At 39.9% G+C, this 18573-nt stretch overlaps 2 protein-coding genes across 2 annotated transcripts in view; one reads left to right on the forward strand and one right to left on the reverse strand.

Annotated features, from left to right (window-relative positions):
- Positions 1 to 1832: 1832 nt before the first annotated feature.
- On the forward strand, positions 1833 to 17535 carry chpfa (chondroitin polymerizing factor a). Its single transcript, XM_052081462.1, has 4 exons — positions 1833 to 2307; positions 5828 to 6392; positions 8110 to 8292; positions 8419 to 17535. The coding sequence occupies exons 1-4, from the start codon at positions 2030 to 2032 to the stop codon at positions 9679 to 9681; spliced, it is 2289 nt and encodes a 762-aa protein (XP_051937422.1). The 5' UTR covers positions 1833 to 2029; the 3' UTR covers positions 9682 to 17535.
- Positions 17536 to 17574: 39 nt separating this feature from the next.
- Positions 17575 to 18573, reverse strand: part of LOC127611134 (acid-sensing ion channel 4-A) — an 85058-nt gene continuing 84059 nt past the window's right edge. The window contains exon 10 of the mRNA XM_052081481.1: positions 17575 to 18278. Within this exon, the coding sequence (XP_051937441.1) occupies positions 18162 to 18278 (117 nt within the window). The 3' untranslated portion in view covers positions 17575 to 18161. The remainder of the gene's footprint in view (positions 18279 to 18573) is intronic.

Below are 18573 nucleotides of genomic sequence, written 5' to 3' on the forward strand. Positions count from 1 at the left end.
AATGTTCAAAGAGACGCACGTAAATCTCCAATTAGAATACATACAGTACATATCCTGAATGGATTTAAAACTGGAAATTGACTTGACCAGTCTAACACCTTTATCTCATACATACACGAATTATAAAATATATTACAGCAACTGTTATAAAAGTAAGAAGAACCATTCAGCATTTTGAAGTGCTTTCATGTGATGTTTAACCATTCCAGAAGAGGAATGAGGAATTTCAAACTTAAGTGAATTATACCCAAATTTGAGCCAGCATGCAAGGCTTCCAGGAGAACGTATTGACATTTTTGAGTCTGTTCTGTTTGGTCTTCATAGTCTTCCATTGTACATCCATCTTATTCCTTTGTTTGTTTCATGTATTTTTTTTCTACGTTAACCTTTTGTCGACTTCGGCCTTATTTATAGACACATGAAAAAGGATTCAAACAAAAACCGCCATCTTATAATTTATTCATAAAATCCTGATCAGAAAAAAATGTGCATCTTAAAGGCGAACGCATGGGTCTATCTAATAATAAGAAAAATATATTTCATTTATTATTTTATGATTATTCTCTTATTTTGTGTACAACTCTTTGTTCCTGCTGTGGTTTTTAAAGTGCTCTAGAAATAAAGATTAATTTATGCAGAATTGTTAATCTCTCGTCACTCGCTTTCTAATTGACGGATCCTACATCAGGGGCAAGAGATAAAGGTTTTAGACTGGTCAAACCAAGTTCCAGTTTTACATTCATTAAGGATACAATTTACCATCTTAATATGAATAAATTACTCGAAATAAAAGTTTAAATATTGAACTATTGTCTAATATTCATTTTTTTGATGTTTTGTTAAGCGCTTTGTTACAGCTGCCGCTGTTGTGGAAGCGCTATATAAATAAGCATGTATTTTATTGTATTGTTAAACCCAAATGATTTCTCTTTCTATAGTACATTATTGCTTTGGGGAGCCATTTGGATTAATGGGAGATCATCCTCCATCCATTATCTTAATCCTCATTGGGTGTGTTGGAGCCTAACCCATCTGACTTCGGGCAGTAGGCAGGGTACACCTTGAACTAGTTGCCAGCCAATCGCAGGTCACACACAAAGGCAAACAAGCATTCACACTCACAGCACATCTATATAGAAGTTTCGAATTCTCATATGTAATAAATAACAGACATCATAAGCATTTTTTGTTACCAAACGCCGCATTATGGTCACTTAAACAATAGATGAATAAACCATTATTCTTGACTTCCTTTCATGGTTTGACAGTCATAACACTACTCCAAAGGAAACAGTGATGGCACTGGATCCCTTGCATGTTTTTTTGAATGTTGGAGGAAACTGGAGTACCCCGAGAAAACCCACGCAAGGATGGGGAGAACATGCAAATTCAACATCGGAAGGCCAGGGCCAAAATTGAACCTACAACCCCTGCGCTGTCAGACAGACGTGCTAACCTGTCGTCCACTGTGCCACCGTCCAGCTAGTCCAATTTGGTTAATTTATTTATTGTTAATTCGGTAAAATATTTGTTTCGTACAATATAATCATACAATTTAAAAAAGGTTTGCCTATTTCTCCTGCACATCCCCTTTGACCTAAGAATGACCTGACCTCGTGTCCCTTTTCAAGATTTGGCTCTTGATCATCAATTAAAGATGATAACGAACCATGCCAACTGTGATGGTGATGTATGTGGTCATCACATGGCACAATGTGGGTGAAGTAAATAAATATTCCTCCGCGTAGTTTTGCGCGCACGTCCACTAACAGGAACTAGACCCGCCTTGCCTGGCTGCCTCCGGGTTTGTCACCTACGTCAGAAGGGGCGGAGCTATGTAAGCAGCGGTCCTGACACGTAAGAGACTCACGCAATTTTTCAAACGGAAGAAGTTTCTTTCCAAGAAGTTGGATGAAGAAACGCCTCATAATTGATGCAGTTGACCTGTAGCGTCTCTCCAACGTACACCAACCTGGAGGTTCCTTAACAACTCGCCGGGACGCTCCGGGAGAGCAGCCGACGCGCCGACATGAGATTTCCAGCCCTTGTTTCTGCCCTGCGGTCTATGGGCCCGGTGATAATCGGCATTTCTTTAGGATTCACCTTGAGTTTACTCAGTGTAAACTGGACAGAAGAAGCGTGTTATGCGGACCAGCGTGCTCCTGCGGGCCGTGATGAACAGCCCAAAGGAGCCCGAAAACCCAATTCCATTTCAGTCGTCCACGACGCAGAATTTGAAGCGGATTTCGAGCCACGAATATTGCCCTATAAACAAGCTGAGCCGAGTACCCCTAAGAAAGTTTTCAGGTGCGTATCGGGATTGCAATATTTATGTTGTACAGTAGCACACAAGTCTGTTTTACTACTACACTATGAGCTAAGTTATAAACACCTATTACTACACTATTCACTAAGTTATAAATACACTCACGGCCACTTTAGGCCGTAAGTGTATTACTTACAGTACGTAAGATAAATATGGCTGTAGAAACTTTTGTGCAAGTGCATAAGTCTCTTTATGTTTATATCTGTATTTTGAACAAATCTTCTGTTTTCATTGTTTTCCTGCACTTTAAACTGAATACACTTATATTTACTGTATACTTTATCTTTACATGAGTAAGCTTTACACGATCAGGATTTTGGAGCCCATTACCGATCAGCTAGTTGAAGAAAATCGAGAACCGATCACCAATTCCATTAGAAAATGGACCAATCTATTCAATCTTTTTGACCAACATTTTTTTTTCTTTTTTAACAGTACAGTTGGCTTTTTGCAGGCGATTGGAACCGTCCCGGACCACCAATAGCTAAAATTCGCTTATAATGAACTGCCATTGAAATGCATGGGGAGGTTGGGGGCATAATAACATTTCAACCTTAAATATCCTCCTCAAAATGCTGATTAACATTTATTAATTGGGAAAATAGAGGGGTGACAGATAACCCCAACCCCCAATATTGTCAAAAAATGTCGAAAAAAATTCAACTGTATCTGATGAGAAACCTTGGATTATTAACAATGGCAGCACAGAGCGTCATCTGAGTCAGTGAGTGTGTTTGTTGTAATGTCTTATTTTGCAGATCTGATCACTGACGTTGATTGATCACCCTCCTATGACAGTACAACCGATCACTGCATAACATGCAAATATGTGCTGATCCGATTCAGCCGATAAAATTAATGGAAAGTCAAGTTCAGTGACTTAACAATGAGACTTCTTATTCCAAATCCAAACAAAAATGTCACAAAAAGTGGATGCATGTCAATTATATATAATTCTTTCTGCCAACTTACAGAAGACTTGTTCTGTCTGGCACTATAAATCACTGGCATAGATAGAAGAACATCCGTCTATCCAACCTCTCCTGATTGCCAACCAATTGCAGGGCGTTTCAAAATCATATAATTTATTTATAATTAACCAACCAAGTCAAGCCATTTGACAATAACGTTTATCCAATCCAAAAAAAGTCTTTAATAGAATTATTTTTACAAATCTTAAATGTATATGTTAAATTGTTCATTTTACTAGTAGCATTTATTTATGTCATCAAGTGATTCATAATTTAGTGAGATACATGTTTAATATATGTTATAATTAACACATTTTAGAGAACCCCCCCCCCCCCAAAAAAAAAATGCTCAGTCAATGCAACAAATATTGCAGGCCTTATAAATGCTATGTAAATGCTGTGGGTCGGACTAAACCACGCGATGGGCCATTATTGGCCACATACTTTACCCACCCCAAATCAAATACTGTACAGTCGATTTTGGTTGTCAGAACAATTGTTGTTTGTCCAATAGTACAGTGAAATTGCGGTTTGCACTTCTGCCTCATTGTTGAGAAGTCCTGAATCTTGGCTTGGGTCCCTTTTTGTGGTGGTGACATGTTATCTGTGTGGATATTGAGTTCATTGGAGGCAGTAAATCAGTGGTTCTTAACCTTTTTTTGGAGAGGCTGAACCACATAAGTTTAATATGAGAATTCACAGAACCTTTTGTAATTGGAAAAACAGAATGTCTTTTTTCTTATTCAGTATAGTTATATAATAATACACAAAATGAATCATGTATTTATTGCACACAAAACAATGTGTTCAAAGAAAAACAAAACATGAAAAGCACGGGGAAAAAAATGAAAGCATAACTCACAGAACTTAACCGCAAATCAATGTATGGTTTTGTTTGACAATGTGCGTGCCTGCTGTGAATTTCCTTTTTTGTCAGGGTTCGTTCAAGAACGCAAAGACGTTTGCCAACAGTTTTAATGCTCGCAAAGAGTTTTTGTTGTGGTGAAATTCTGAACATATTAAAAGTTTCCTAGCGTCACGAAAAGATGTTTGAAACTGTTAAAGCTGTTGGCGCATCGGGCGAAGGTCTTCATGACCTTGAAGGAACCATGACGAAAAAATAAACATTCAGCCGTGAGCAAACACTCGCTACGGGCTTTAAATATGTTCAGGTATGCTCCGCTTCACCTTTCACCCTCACCATAGCATTTTTGCCAAAGAAAAGTCTGTTCCTTTTCTTTGTTCTTACATCTACCATCCTCGTAAAGAATTACAAAGGATACATTGTCTATCCCGCCCCTCGCCCAAAGACAGCTGCAGTAGGTCCGGCTCATTTGCAACCCGATTGAAGACAGTTCCAATCGACAACATGGTTGGATAATTTATCGCCAATTAAATTGAGTTTCTATTTTCTCATATCTGCCTTTCATTTTCCAAAAAACAAAGTATCCAAGTTACTTCATCATCCCATAAACACAGTGTCTTGTCAATAAAAAAATTAAATCTGCACCAGTACCCGCCTACATTACTAACGTTTAGTTCCTAAACAACAGTCACCCGCTCCAGTGAGGAAACTCTTAAAGTACATGCGGTACTCATGCTGCGCTGACATATTCAAATATGTCCACATTTTCCTGGACTCAGTCCCTGTTTAAATATTAGTCCTCACACCCCAAGCGACTTAAATATTGAACCCGTAAGTTTTAATTTAAGAAAAAGAAAATGCTTTCTAACAGGTGAGTTTTGTTGAGTTGTGGTACAGTTTCCTTTGCCAAAAGAGTTTTTACTTTTGTAGCATCAGACTGTTGTTGTGACTTTCCGCTTGTCCCATCAGGTAAAAAATAGATTTGTCTTTGAATGTAATTATGTTTCAAGGAATATATGAATGAATAAGTCAAAGATTCATCTGAAAACATTACTGTCTGTTACCATCTTTAGCTTAATCATCTTTAATCACAGGTTTCAAAATAGACATGTTACTTTAGCAAATGTTGCAATTGGTTGTTCTTTTGAAAAGTCACCTCACTTGAGACAACCAAAAGCAGCTTGGATGGTACCGTAAGACCTTAGACGTAATCGTTGAAAGCTGAAGCCCAATTAAAAAAAAAATGCCTTATGTTCTGAAGTAAGTGCCCCCAACAAGATCAAACACACTATTATGATTAATATTTTGCTGGTGGAATACGAATTAAGAAGATTAATTAATCAGGTTTCAGCAGCAAGGCATATGTAGGAATAGTGGTTATGGTTTCATGATTGTCCATGTCTCATGTTGTTTGACATGACCGTATTTTATTTGATGTAACTGTTCTGTAATGTGCTTTGGTTCAGCTATAGCTGTTGTGAAAGGTGCATTGTATGTATTGTAACCTCAGGAAAGCAGCCATTTTGGCATCATACTGTCCTCTGCAGTTGACTCAAATTGACATCAAAGGGCCTTTGGGCGAAATATTGCGAACATCCCGCGGCCCAATCCAGAAAACAGCTGAGGTTGTGATATTTGAACTTGTTGTTTTGTTGTCTTTTCCAGGGCCAAATATATCAGTACAGAATTGGGGATTCGCGAGCGTCTGTTTGTTGGAGTCCTGACGTCCAAAAACACAATTAACACATTGGGCGTGGCCGTCAATCGCACCATCAGCCATCATCTAGACTCTGTCGTCTTCTTCACTGGCACGCACAACCGCAAACCCCCACACGGCATGTTTGTCGTCTCACACGGAGACGAGAGACTGATCTGGAACATGTTTCAGACGATGAAGTACATTTTCGAGCACTATATCAACGAGTATGACTGGTTTTACTTCGTCCAAGATGACGTCTACACAGAAGCCGACAGGATCAAAGAGCTTGTGGATCACCTGAGTATGAATCAAGAAGTTTACATGGGCTGTCCAGAGGAATTCGTAGGCGGGGAGATGGAAGGGAGCTATTGTTACGGAGGGTTTGGGTACCTGCTGTCTCGAACCTTGCTGCTTCGGCTCCAACCCTTCCTGGAAAATTGTAGAAACGACATTCTCAGTGCCAGGCCTGACGAGTGGCTTGGGAGGTGCATCATCGACTACACGGCTAATAACTGTGTCAGCGACGCTCAGGTATGTAACTGAGGTTATTTGGTTTTAAGTGTTTGGTCTTTTAACATCAACACATTGGACATAAAGGGTGAAAAGTGTCGACCTTTCAAATGCTGCTTGTTTGCGGCTCTTGCCACTTTATCTTGTATTTGGGGGAAGTTAAGCAAAGAGTGACGTTCCATACACCTCACATGATGTGATTGTGTAACACTGCCACCACCAAGTTTGACACACAATGCGGTCTTATTTGGATCATGAACTCTCCCTATTCTTCTCCCTACCATCTCTTAACACGGATCGTTGACTTTGGTTTCATCTGCCTGAAATGAATCTGACTCGTGAACACTGAAGGCTGTTTTTATGTTTTCTGGTTTTAGGTCAAATCCGTATTTCCCGTGAATGTTATCACCGGTTTTCATCTTGTCGATCGTAGATTTTGACAATGATAGATCTATCCACGCCATGTTTTTTCTTGACTTCTGTTCATGCTTTGAAGCAATTTTGTTTAGCAAAAAAAGGAGGCTTTTGTAGTCATTCGTTGGAGCTATTTTCAGACCTTTTTTGTTTTCGAGCTTACCTTTTCACAAGGTGAACGTTAAATGACATATTTTGGTGAAGACTGAAACAGTACATTTGAATCACTTCTTAATCGCCTTATTTAAGACACCCTGTGGTGTTCCTTAAAGTAAAAATCACAAAATCATTCTGAGAGCTTCTCCAATATGCTTCACAATTTGAAATGTTAAGTGTGAGAGAAAGACACAGTTTAGAGTTCAAATGAGCACAAAGACTTGAAGGAAAAATTCTGGGAGATGGTCAATGGAAACAGCTGTGTCAAGGTTTACGCAAGAGTTCCAAACAGTCATGACTTTGGTCTGTGAGTATATACTTAAAAGTGAAAGACAGCCAAATTAAACTGTAATAACCATGCTTGCATTTACGGTATATTACAGAGTGGGTTGCTAATACTCTTTTTTTTTTTAACTCTGTCTGCTGTATTGGAGAGAGAAACAGAGCACACCGTAAATCTCCTGCAGTTCACACTATGTCACTATAACATCACTGGTGTTAAAAGTTCAGACGTACTTGAAGTCGGATGAGTTAAATGGTGCCACTGATGTGGAAGCGACATGGCATCATACCTATTCCATTCTGACCTCAGCTAGTACTTTTTCATCAATCATCCTGGAAGATTCGGAAAACCTGAAGTACTGTAAGGCGTGGTTCCCTGTGGTCTAACCCATATTCTTTTCTTCCATAGCTGTGCGTGAATGATGACTAATGGACAGAATATAAATATTCCTATACTTTGTTTAAAAAAAAAAGTGTACGCTGAGCCAAAACAAACTACATCTGATGGAAATAAAAACAATTGGAACGCTCATAAGAGGCTTGCACAAAATCGGGATGTGGGAAGAAAACATCTATTTTTATTTACCGGCAAGACAAGGAGAGACCTCCCTGTCCTGTTACGCAGTCTTGATTCTTGGCCCTTTGAATAGACTGATAAATGGAATACTTTTTAAATCACTCAGGCTCCTTTGGTGGTTACTTTGTTTACATCTTAAATGACATCTTCACAATCGTGACCCCCTTTAGCGTCCAAATTCATCCTTCTTACTCTGTCCTGTTTCCTAGTATATTTTAATGATTTGAAGTACAAAGCAAAAAGATTTCATTCATATTTAACAGCCGTTTGTGCCACATTGAATTGTAGTCTTTCTTCCTTCTGCCTCAGGGTCTCCACTACCACCATTATCAGTTGGGCAAAAACTTTGATCCAAACAAAGAGCAGAGTGAGCAGTTTCGAAGAGCTCTGACTGTCCATCCGGTGTCTGACCCTGAAGAGATGTACCGGCTGCACAGACACTTCACTGAGATTGAACTGCAGAAGACTTACGATGAGATTGCTAAGCTCCAGGTAAGCTGATTTTCAAGTGTCACAAATCACCTGTTCTCTCCGAGCACGATTCAGAAACTTGTGCTCAAGAAGCTGCCCTGGCGCCGTCACGTCGGTTGTACGATGATTCTACCTGTCGTTCCGCAGGAAGAAATAAAAAACGTCAGCGCGGATGCCTTCGAGGGCAACCGAAGTGCTCAGTGGCCGATAGGAATCAACCCACCTTTCGAACCAAAGTCTCGCCACGACGTTATAAAATGGGACTACTTTACAGAAGAGGAGATTTATTCGTGCATCGACGGATCCCCTAAATGCGATCTGCATGGCATCGACCTACTCGACGTGGCCGATGTCATTGACATTGCTGTTGAAGAGCTGAACAAGAAGTACAAACCCATTTTGCACCTGAAGAAGCAGCGCCTGATTAACGGCTACAGGCGCTTCGACCCGACCAGGGGCATGGAGTACACCCTGGATTTACAGCTCGAGGCGGTTAGCCAAAAAGGTCACAGTCATTCTATTGCCAAGCGTGTTCATCTGGTTCGACCTCTGAGCCAGGTGGAGATAATTCCCATGCCCTATGTCACAGAGAGTACGAGGGTTCATGCCATTATACCGTTGACCGCGTTGGATCGGGATTATGTTGAGCATTTCCTCAAAGTCTTTGCCTCCAATGCCTTTGAAACCAGTGAAAACATCATCCTGACCTTTCTGTTCATTTACGATCCAGTGGAAGCGCAGCAAGTTAACCAGAATGATATATTTGCCAACGTTAAGACTCAAATAAACCTCTACGAGCACAAATACCCGACGGTGAAAATCCCTTGGATAAGCGTCAAGACAGACAGCCCATCGCAGATCAAATTCATGGACATCATTTCCAAGAAGCATCCGATTGACACGCTGTTCCTCCTAGCTAGCGTCAACACCAACATCAATTTGGAGTTTGTGAACCGCTGCCGCATGAATTCCATCAACAACTGGCAAGTGTTCTTCCCCATCCATTTCCAGGAATACAACCCCGACGTGGCCTATCACAACCAGCCACGTCCGGCCACGGTCGACCTGCTCAAGGAATCTGGACATTTTGACCGCTGGTCATTCGACGAAGCCTGTTTTTACAACGCGGACTACATGGCGACACGCACGAAAATGGTCGCGGATGTCCAAGAGAACGAGGATATACTAGAGACCCTAGACATTTATGACATATTCGTAAAGTACTCCGGGGTGCATGTTTTCAGGGCAGTAGAGCCAGCATTACACCAAAACTACCGCTACCAAAACTGCAACCCGCGGCTCAGTGAGGATATCTACCACAGGTGTGTTCAGAGCAACTTGGAAGGTGTTGGTTCTCCCTCCCAACTGGCAATGCTGCTGTTTGAACAAGAGCAAGGAAATAGCACTTGAGCGCAAAGGGCCGACCCTCCACGCCTGCACGTGACACAAAAGAGCCGAGTTCCTTCAAATGGATGTTTGGACGAAACAATTTGAATAGAATGGCGACGCTGAACTTCACGTACATTGTTGTCCGTTTTTGGGCCGTGGAACCAGCTCGCTAAAATGAATGCAATACTATTGTAAACAAAATAAATACAATAATAATAATGTTTACAACACTTTAAGGCACACTGAGCAACGCAGCGGAACGCGGCTGAACCTGACAGCTGCCAACAAATCGTATCAGCCACTCCGAGCCACACACCTTGCTGATGCACACATACCAACTTGCTCCAATGCGAAAAACTGCGACCGCAGCCAGCATTTTGAGATATTCATATTGGATTGAAAGACACACAATTGCCAAGGAAGAAGTGGATTTCCCTGGCCACCATCGCTATATTATGACCAAATAAGGAGAGGAAATGGCGAGAAGTAAAGCGAAAGTGGATGTTTCTGAGGCTATTAGCAATGATACCATTCACAGAATTTCGGTGACAGATACTCTCCACCCTTTGCTTTTTAGTCACAAGTACATCTGTAACTACAATATAGCTGACAGTTTTGTTTAAACCAATGGATATACTTTAATGATGCGGCTTGGCAATGGCTGGCCGAATCTCACGTGGTACCCGTGAACTTGATTTTTGTTGTGAGATATCAAGTGTTACAACACGCCGTTTGCAACTCCCTTCACCTGGAATAAAAACTTTGCGGCAAAATGAGTTGCCCACTGTCGGCCACTCATGGACACTAATTTCACCAACCCGACGCATTGCGTGACAGTTCAGTGGCGTTTGGTCGCATTGCTCAGTGTGAGGTAGGCATGTAGCTGGAACCAAAGGACGTTCCTACCATTGTCATTTGCAATTAGCAGTATTTTGACCACTATGTTACGGAAGCAGGGTGGTGTTGTTGTGTGGATAGTCTAACCTTTTTTTTGTGATCTGGTGTTGGCGCGTGCCCTGTCAGCTCCACACACACGTCTTTCTCTACACCTGTAGGTTTCAATATTGTTCAGGATCTTGATCTTGGATCTTGGTTTTGTGGTGTTACGCGTGCTATTCCTCTCATTTTGCACTAGGGGCCAGTCTGCAATTGTTTGTGATGGACAGAGCGCGGTTGCTTTGGAGAGATTTCGAGAGGTTTAGAGAGTTAAACCAAATAAAATATTGAAAAGTGGTTTGCACTGTGACAGAAGAGCACCTTCAGGAGTTCCGCTCTGGTCTTCTCTCAGTGTTCCCTCAACCCTCAGTGACAAAAAAAAAAATTGTACATTGAGTGAAATGTGGTCCTTTGCATGATCAATGATATTGACCATAATCCTTTATTGATATGGATTATCTGTAACTATGCATCTGCATTTACAATGTCACGGATATGAGTGTATTCAAACAAAATTGCTGTAATTGTGCCTTGAAACTGATTTTTCCATCAGAAGGTTTTTTTTTAAAGACACTTTGATGTTACGCAATAGTTTTGCAATTCAGGTTCTGAAGTTAGGCTGTGCTTTTTGTCAGTGTTTTGGTTTGAAATGCCACACTTAGCCAATGTTTGACAAAGCGGAGTTGAGATGTTGCATCGCATACTGCTTTTCGAGGCCCGTTTGGCAGCAAGCGCCTTTCCACAAGTTGTGTTATGTGCCTCAAACCACGCACTGAAGTATTTCCTGTCAGTCTTTGGCAAATGGAGGCATGAGTACGTTGAATTCATGACTATGTTACTAAAGATGGACTGACAGAAAGCCTGGAAAAACAATGAATATTTGCAGGAAAACAGAACGATGATGATCCTTTCCTTGGAGTTTCTGCACAAAGTCTGGTTTACTTTGAAAGGAGGTGGTGGAAATTGTCACATGACGGCAGTTAGTTACTCACATTTGGGCTTGCCAAGGCTTTCATGATTCCAGTTTTAATCCCACTATTCATTGAAATTACGAATTATTGTCCTGTTGTTTTCCTCTTTTTTTTTTTGGTTCCATTTGCAAGTGCAAAGCTTTAATAGATCAGTTTTACTGCAACTCTTAGAATGGTAGCAATAGTCGTTAGATGTGGTTTTAATTTTTTTTTTTAATATAGGATACTTAAGAAGTGCAATATTGCTGCTAACGCCACTGTTGAGCGACCACATGGAGTACATTGGCATTTACTTGACAATACCATATGGTACTTTTTTTTTCTTCTTTATGGTCAAGTGTTCATTTTATGGTACTAGGGGTTCAAAGTAATCCATGTTTGGCACGTTTTCAAGATTGCTCTAAACGCAATGATGGGATGTATTTGTGGAAGGATGTCTGAAGATGCTGCCCCTCCGCATGCTTTTGGAGATTCGCCAAGGAGAATTAAAGAGGGCTTTTTATGTAGGACCTGCCTCCAAGAAGGCCAAGGGCTAGGAATATAAGCACAGACTTTTTTTTTCCCTCTTCTTACTCTGATTCATGCAATGATTCAATAATAATAGCAGCACAGAGCGGGAAATTAGCATCATGAAAAGCTGAAATGACCAATTTTGGTTTCAGGAACAATATGGCATTCATCTTTTCAACACACTAAATGTATGTACTTGATTCCCAATTGCAGTTTACACGGTTCGAATGTTTTCATGAAATCATCATGATGAACATCGCATTCTACGATCAATCCTACACATTGGTTGAACTGAGAGTGTATGTTGAAACACCGTGTTTATTGCAAAACTGTTTTGCTGTATTTATGTTTTAACGATTACAAATCACAGACTAAGCGGTGACTGTCTTGCGGGCGCTTTACTGCCTGATTTTTAATTTTTTTTGTTCTTACCAAGACAATGCTCTGCTGAATGTTTTCCTATGAAGAGCATGATGACATAATGAACCAATAATCGTTAACGTTCCAAAAACCACTGTGAATTTTGACAACAACAAAATGAGTTGTGATCTGTATGTGTTCGCCAAAGCTGACAAAGTAGAACAACGTTGAAACGATGCTGTAGACTGTTTTGTAATAACGCACTAATTTTCGAGGTACTTTCTAAAGACTTTTTTTGTCTTTTTTAATTCCACACATCACTTCATGTTATCTGTGATGAACACAACCTTGCTGTTGTTTGTTATGTATTTGCTTATTTTTGTGTTTGGCCTTAATGACTCAATGACCATTTCAGTAATGTTTTGTTTTTGGTCACGTCATGTGTCAGACTTTATGTACAGTAAGTACCTTTTTTTTTTTTTTTTTTGCATCTATGATTTTTGGAACCAAGTGTGTTTGATTTATAATGGTACCAATCTAACCAAAGCAAGTGAAGCAGGACGTTAGTTGATGCTCAACATTTTTTTTTTCCAATGTGTGCTGTAATTACCAATCAAATGTGAAATGCAAGTTTTTTCTAAATTAAATAAAATGTTTTATTATGAGGTCAAAGTTCATATTTCTGGTCATTTTAAAAGATGAAAACGCCTTTGTTTTAAATGGTAAAATCGAGTTTGTCCTTTAGGTGTCAGTAGAAGAATGCATTATCATTTGCAAGCGGTGCCAATTGTAAGCAATTTGCATATTGGAACATTTGAAGCACATTTCCTTTTATTCAGTTTCTAGACATGGTCTTGACCATTAGCGTTTCTGCCCATGTCAGACCTGACGCACATTTTGTCTGGTTTGGGTAAAAGCAAGGGGAAATACTGCAAACGTAATTACAGTTTTAGTTATGTCAAGGGTCCATATGTACTCCCCGAGGCATGTCGTAAAACCACATAATTACAGAGCAGCTGGGACGTAATTGTAAGCTATCATTTTGTACTTGGTTTTATGCACTTTCTCCTCCCATGCAGGAGGCATATTTCCTTCAAATCATTGAGGAACCGATTTAGTTTTACCCTGACAGTTTTTGGGTTCGTGTTCAGGTTATATTTATTAAAAGTCACGTGGTTTGACATTCAGTCAAAAAATCATCAGGAAATAAGCAAATGATTTCGACATGAAACGCCACCTTCATGTAGTCTAACCTTTCAAATGCATTTCGGCTGGCGGCCATTCATTACGTCCTTAATACTATCTCGTTACGCTTTCCAAGTGAAACTCAATAAACTGAAAGTCACGCATACACAACGACGCCCACCGGGAGAACGTCTGCCTCATATTTCCGATGCGCCGGGTTCCAGTCTTGGCTCGGTTTGTATGTTCGGTTTTTTTCTATGGGACACTTGCCAAAAACATACATGTTAGACTCGAAATCAAGATTACTGATGTACAAATCTTAAAGGGCCACAAAGGGGTTTTCTTAGAGAGTCCATGGTCCATTTATATAGGGTGGTCTTTCTATCTGTGATAATACCGTAATATTCCAAACAACAACAATCCAAATGGAAATAAAATGTCATTTCCATTTTGACATTAAATACATTTAAATTATGTCTAAGCATAGAATCAAATGACTTCTTGGAAATGTCACATATTCCGTTTTTCGTCTGATTTGAACTAAAGTGATTTTTTTTTTTGTGGAGCTAATGTGTCATCATCACGCGCTAAATGCTATCCTGTGATGAACAATTGCCCAGAAAGTAGACTCCTTAAGGATATTGGGGAATCCCAAGAATGCAGGCCGCATGCTGTCCTATTGGCTACGGTGCAAGCCTGACATTGTGCCTGGCAGCACCCCACTCGGCGGATTACATGCACACGTGACAGCAGCTCATGTGTATGTGTATTTGGAAACACTTTTTTCAATCAAAACTGTGTAAGCCATGCAGGTTATATACCAAATGGGCCTCTGACGTGGGTGGCGTGAAGAAGACAACAAATCAAATGCTCCTTGATTACCATTCAAGTGCCCCCCCCAAAAAGTCCTGTCTTCCTGTTGACTCGGCAGGCCCCTGTGCGACTTGTCTGAGAGCGGTCACTATTATTGATGACAGAGGAAAGGATTGTTATGCAGGGCCTCGTGTGGGATGCCATCAGAGAGTGCGATTGGAAACCTTTTGAAAATGTCAAAGTGACACATGATTATGAATATTAAACAGTCATATACAGCCCATGATCACTTGACAGGAATAGGGGAGTTGACAGATGGCGGGGTGTGGTACCTCGTAGTGAATATCCAAGTTACAAGGGCCTAATGCGGAGCAAATTATTGGAAAAAAACATGTCATTATAGTTGCTCAATCCACACCCCAGGCAGAAATGCCATGTTTGTTAACGCTTGTCATGAAGTTAGTTTGGAAACATGTCACCCAACTTGCCCTCCTTCATAGGATAGAGTAGGATGTAGCCCGTTCACTGGAACAGGCTTCAAATGCTGTCCTGTGCACTCCAATTGTGTTTTGTATTCTTCAGCATGGCCCCAATACTTTGCTTGTGTATGATTGATATTTATTTATACACCCTTTTATATTTTAGCCCAAATATACAAACCTTATAAATGGGCCGCAATATGTTCTCTTGACTTTAAGTTGTATTACCTCACATAGTCCCGTAGATATGGAACACTTGTGAGTTTCATTGAATGTGAGAAAGCGATTAACATTAGCCCAAAAAAAAGATTGCAGTGCTTTTTATATAAAGTCCAGTGAAGTACAACAATAAGGGCAAAGGAGTAAGAAACTACTTTAAAAAAATCTCTATTAACCCCGATTAACATCCCGGTGATGCGCAGATCTCCGAAGCAAACTGAGTACTCATTAGTTTGAATCGCTAAATTCCATTTTGAGACTCAATCTACATCAGTGTTACCATTGTGACCTCTCAAAAAGAGAAAAAGAAACATTTGTACCAGTCTACTGTACATTAAATGAGTTTTATGACTCTAGGCAAGTTACCGTATTTTCCACACTAAAAGGCGCACAGGGGTATGAGTCACACCTTCAATGAATGGCCTATTTTTTAATATTTTTCATACATTATAAGACAATCTACAATGCATCCACTAGATGGAGCTACGCTCAAGGAAACACCAACAGAACGATCAGATGTAAGTAAAACGTATTTAATAAAGCAGTGACACAGTTCACTTAACCAACAGCAAGTTATAACATTGACTCGTTAACGTGAACTCTGTTGCCGCTGCTCGATTTCCGTGTTCAACTGCGTAACCGATCGCCTTAAATTTGAACTCTGCGTTGTCAGCATGTCTCGAACAAGGAGCCATTTTGGGGGTCGAAATATTACCGTAATGACCATACACAAGGTGCATTGGATTTTAAGGCGCGCTGTGAGCTTTTAAGAAAATGGAAGGCTTTTAGGTGCACCTTATAGTGCAGAAAATACGGTATCCATATCGTGACATTTGGGCCAGACTTGAGCATTTTTCCTCGGTAAAAGTCGGGCCTGATGCTTGGAAGTCTCAGGAAAATCAGCAATTGTCCTTGTGCGATGTGTTAGGTTTTTTTTTTTTCTGCTCGACTTCATCTGCTTGGAAAATGTTGAGAGCCAACAGTCCAAAATGTTCAACCTGACCACTATTACTGATCAGAAGTCCGAGTTTGGCTGTGCCGTGGACGTTTGTGATTTTTTTTTTTTTTTGTAGGAAAGTGTGCAAAATTGTTGCACACTTTCCTGTTGCAGTGTGGCCAAATTGTTCATATACAGTAAAATATCAGGTGACTTTACTCTGACATGGAAAAATGAGATCTGAATAAGTTATTTATTGAGAGTGTGCTGTACTCAAATGACCTCCAATAAATGATATTACAGAATTGATCTCTTAAGTGTGCAGTACTCAAATGAATTGAAGTAGCAACATTTATAACAAGCTTCCAGTACTAAAATAATAATAATAATAAATCTGATATTGAGCAGTGCAGAGGTCTCTCTCTGAAGTCAGCTAACAATGATTGTCTCTGGTGCTCCACACCTAAATTGATCAGATTGAAAAAAACTCAAATAAAAATCTTACTCGTTGGTGCTGCTGCAAGAAAAGTTGCCGATCTTCAATCATCTTTTTCTCATGAATCATTTAAACGTAAAGTTGGAAAGTACGCTCTGTGTATCTGTTCATTCCTTGAAATCCGCCTGACTTTTTGGAGACAGGTCCGATTAGAATGTACAGTGGAACCTCTAAAGATTGGACACACTTCAGATAGATAAAAATCTCAAGTCCGTTATGTAACATTTTACGATTTCAATACCACACAAATAATAAAATGGTGATAAATTACCCTTGATGACATATGATGGATGCCAAGAGAGCGAAATGTTATGTTAAACTGTCTTGCAAAAATAAAAAGGACATTTCTGCTTGTGCTTGTGAAAGTGGAACTGAGCGACTTTCACATGTACATTTTTTAAGGCTTATTGCTGACGTATTGTGAGCCATCAATTATCCGTTCTGTTCTTATCTTAGATGCCGTTCACCTTCCACTTCTATTGTCACAGCTGATTTGTTTGACTTTGGTAGTTTGCATTCCAAATTGTATGACCGTTGTGGGGGGGGGGGGGGGGGGGGGATCTTCAAATTCCGAGGTTCCACTGCACATGTTCGTATACAAAACAGGTCGCGTATAGGGAAATAATGTCCACAATACATAGTCATTGTTCTTACCTGTACAAATGTATTGATATTCTTCTTCATCGGTGGATTTTTTTGTATACAGTAATTGCTACAATCGCGATCGCATATAAAATTTCTCTAAAATGTATAAATAACAAAATGATTACATACGTTATCTATCTATATATATATGTATATATATATCTATGAATGCATTATAAACAAGAGCCATTTAAACAGAATCTTGCCCACGTTCTCCTCATTGGTTTTTACAATGTTAGTGGTACAATGTACAATGCTACTCTCTAACACCTTTACCACAAATCAGACTGTTTATCATGTGGAAAGATGCCACTTCAATCTTCCCCCCAAAAAACAAAAAATAAAAAATAAAAAATCAAACAGTTTCACTTCGAGAACCCCTTTATAATTCAAATTACACACAAAAGAGCTTCGTTTACTTTCGAGTTCACCTTGTATACAATATAGAACATATGGATCAAAGTATCTCATTAAATGATTCGATATTTTCATAAAGTTGCAATGTCTTAATGCAGCAGTTCAGTGAGTGCTCCAATAGGTTACGGGAAGCAAAAAGGATCATGATGGCTAAAAGAGAAACAAATCAACAAACAAATTATATTGTCTTTTTTGGGGGAGTACAAATGACGTGAAGGAGCCACGTACCGAAAATTGGTCCTACTTGAACATCAAGTGCCTGACTTCTCACTTGAAGTTAGACAACATTAAAGGGGTCCCATCCTGACAAAACAAAACAACCAAATATAATGGAGTGTCCGTTTTGTGCCTACATACATACAAGTGCTTTGTTAGCATCACAAGTTTGGTGTTGGACTTTGGCTGGAGCTTTTCACTGACGGCAGCAAAGATCTGGCGCTGAATACAGAAGGTCTCTCTTGAATGGCAACCAACACTGCATTGCTCTCCCTTGGTTGTCACTACAAAGAAAACGACGGAAACAATGGTTGGATCTAGCATGTGAAGTCCTCAAACACCCCGTGGTGTCCCGTGTGATGATGGTGGTGATTGGGCAGCATCGTGTTGGCGTACGCCCCTTCTGGGTGACTCCGCGTCACGGCATTGGGTTCCTGTCAAAAGCACAGAAAACAACTTGAATGGTACTCGAATATCCATGCTAAATTTGGGTGTAACATTGCGAAGATAATATTTTCCACTTTGGGGGGTTGTTTATTGATTATGACAATAGAATCTGAGTCAAAATGCATAAAAACATGAACACAGTGTCGTGTGTTTGAGTGGAATACTGTACTTGACAGATGCAGGAGCTTGGCGGATACTTGAACAAGTCTTAAAAAAAGAGGCTTCAATCTTAATGCTACTGCAAGTTAAAGTTTACCAACGAAACAACATTGAGAATTAAAT

The sequence above is a fragment of the Hippocampus zosterae genome, chromosome 12 (genome assembly GCF_025434085.1).
Source record: "Hippocampus zosterae strain Florida chromosome 12, ASM2543408v3, whole genome shotgun sequence".
Taxonomy (NCBI): domain Eukaryota; kingdom Metazoa; phylum Chordata; class Actinopteri; order Syngnathiformes; family Syngnathidae; genus Hippocampus; species Hippocampus zosterae.

Coding starts and splice junctions, on each gene's coding strand:
- chpfa (XM_052081462.1), top strand. CDS start 2,030: ATGAGATTTCCAGCCCTTGTTTCTGCCCTGCGGTCTATGGGCCCGGTG. Junction 2,308..5,827: donor ACCCCTAAGAAAGTTTTCAG/GTGCGTATCGGG, acceptor TGTCTTTTCCAG/GGCCAAATATATCAGTACAG. Junction 8,293..8,418: donor ATGAGATTGCTAAGCTCCAG/GTAAGCTGATTT, acceptor GTCGTTCCGCAG/GAAGAAATAAAAAACGTCAG.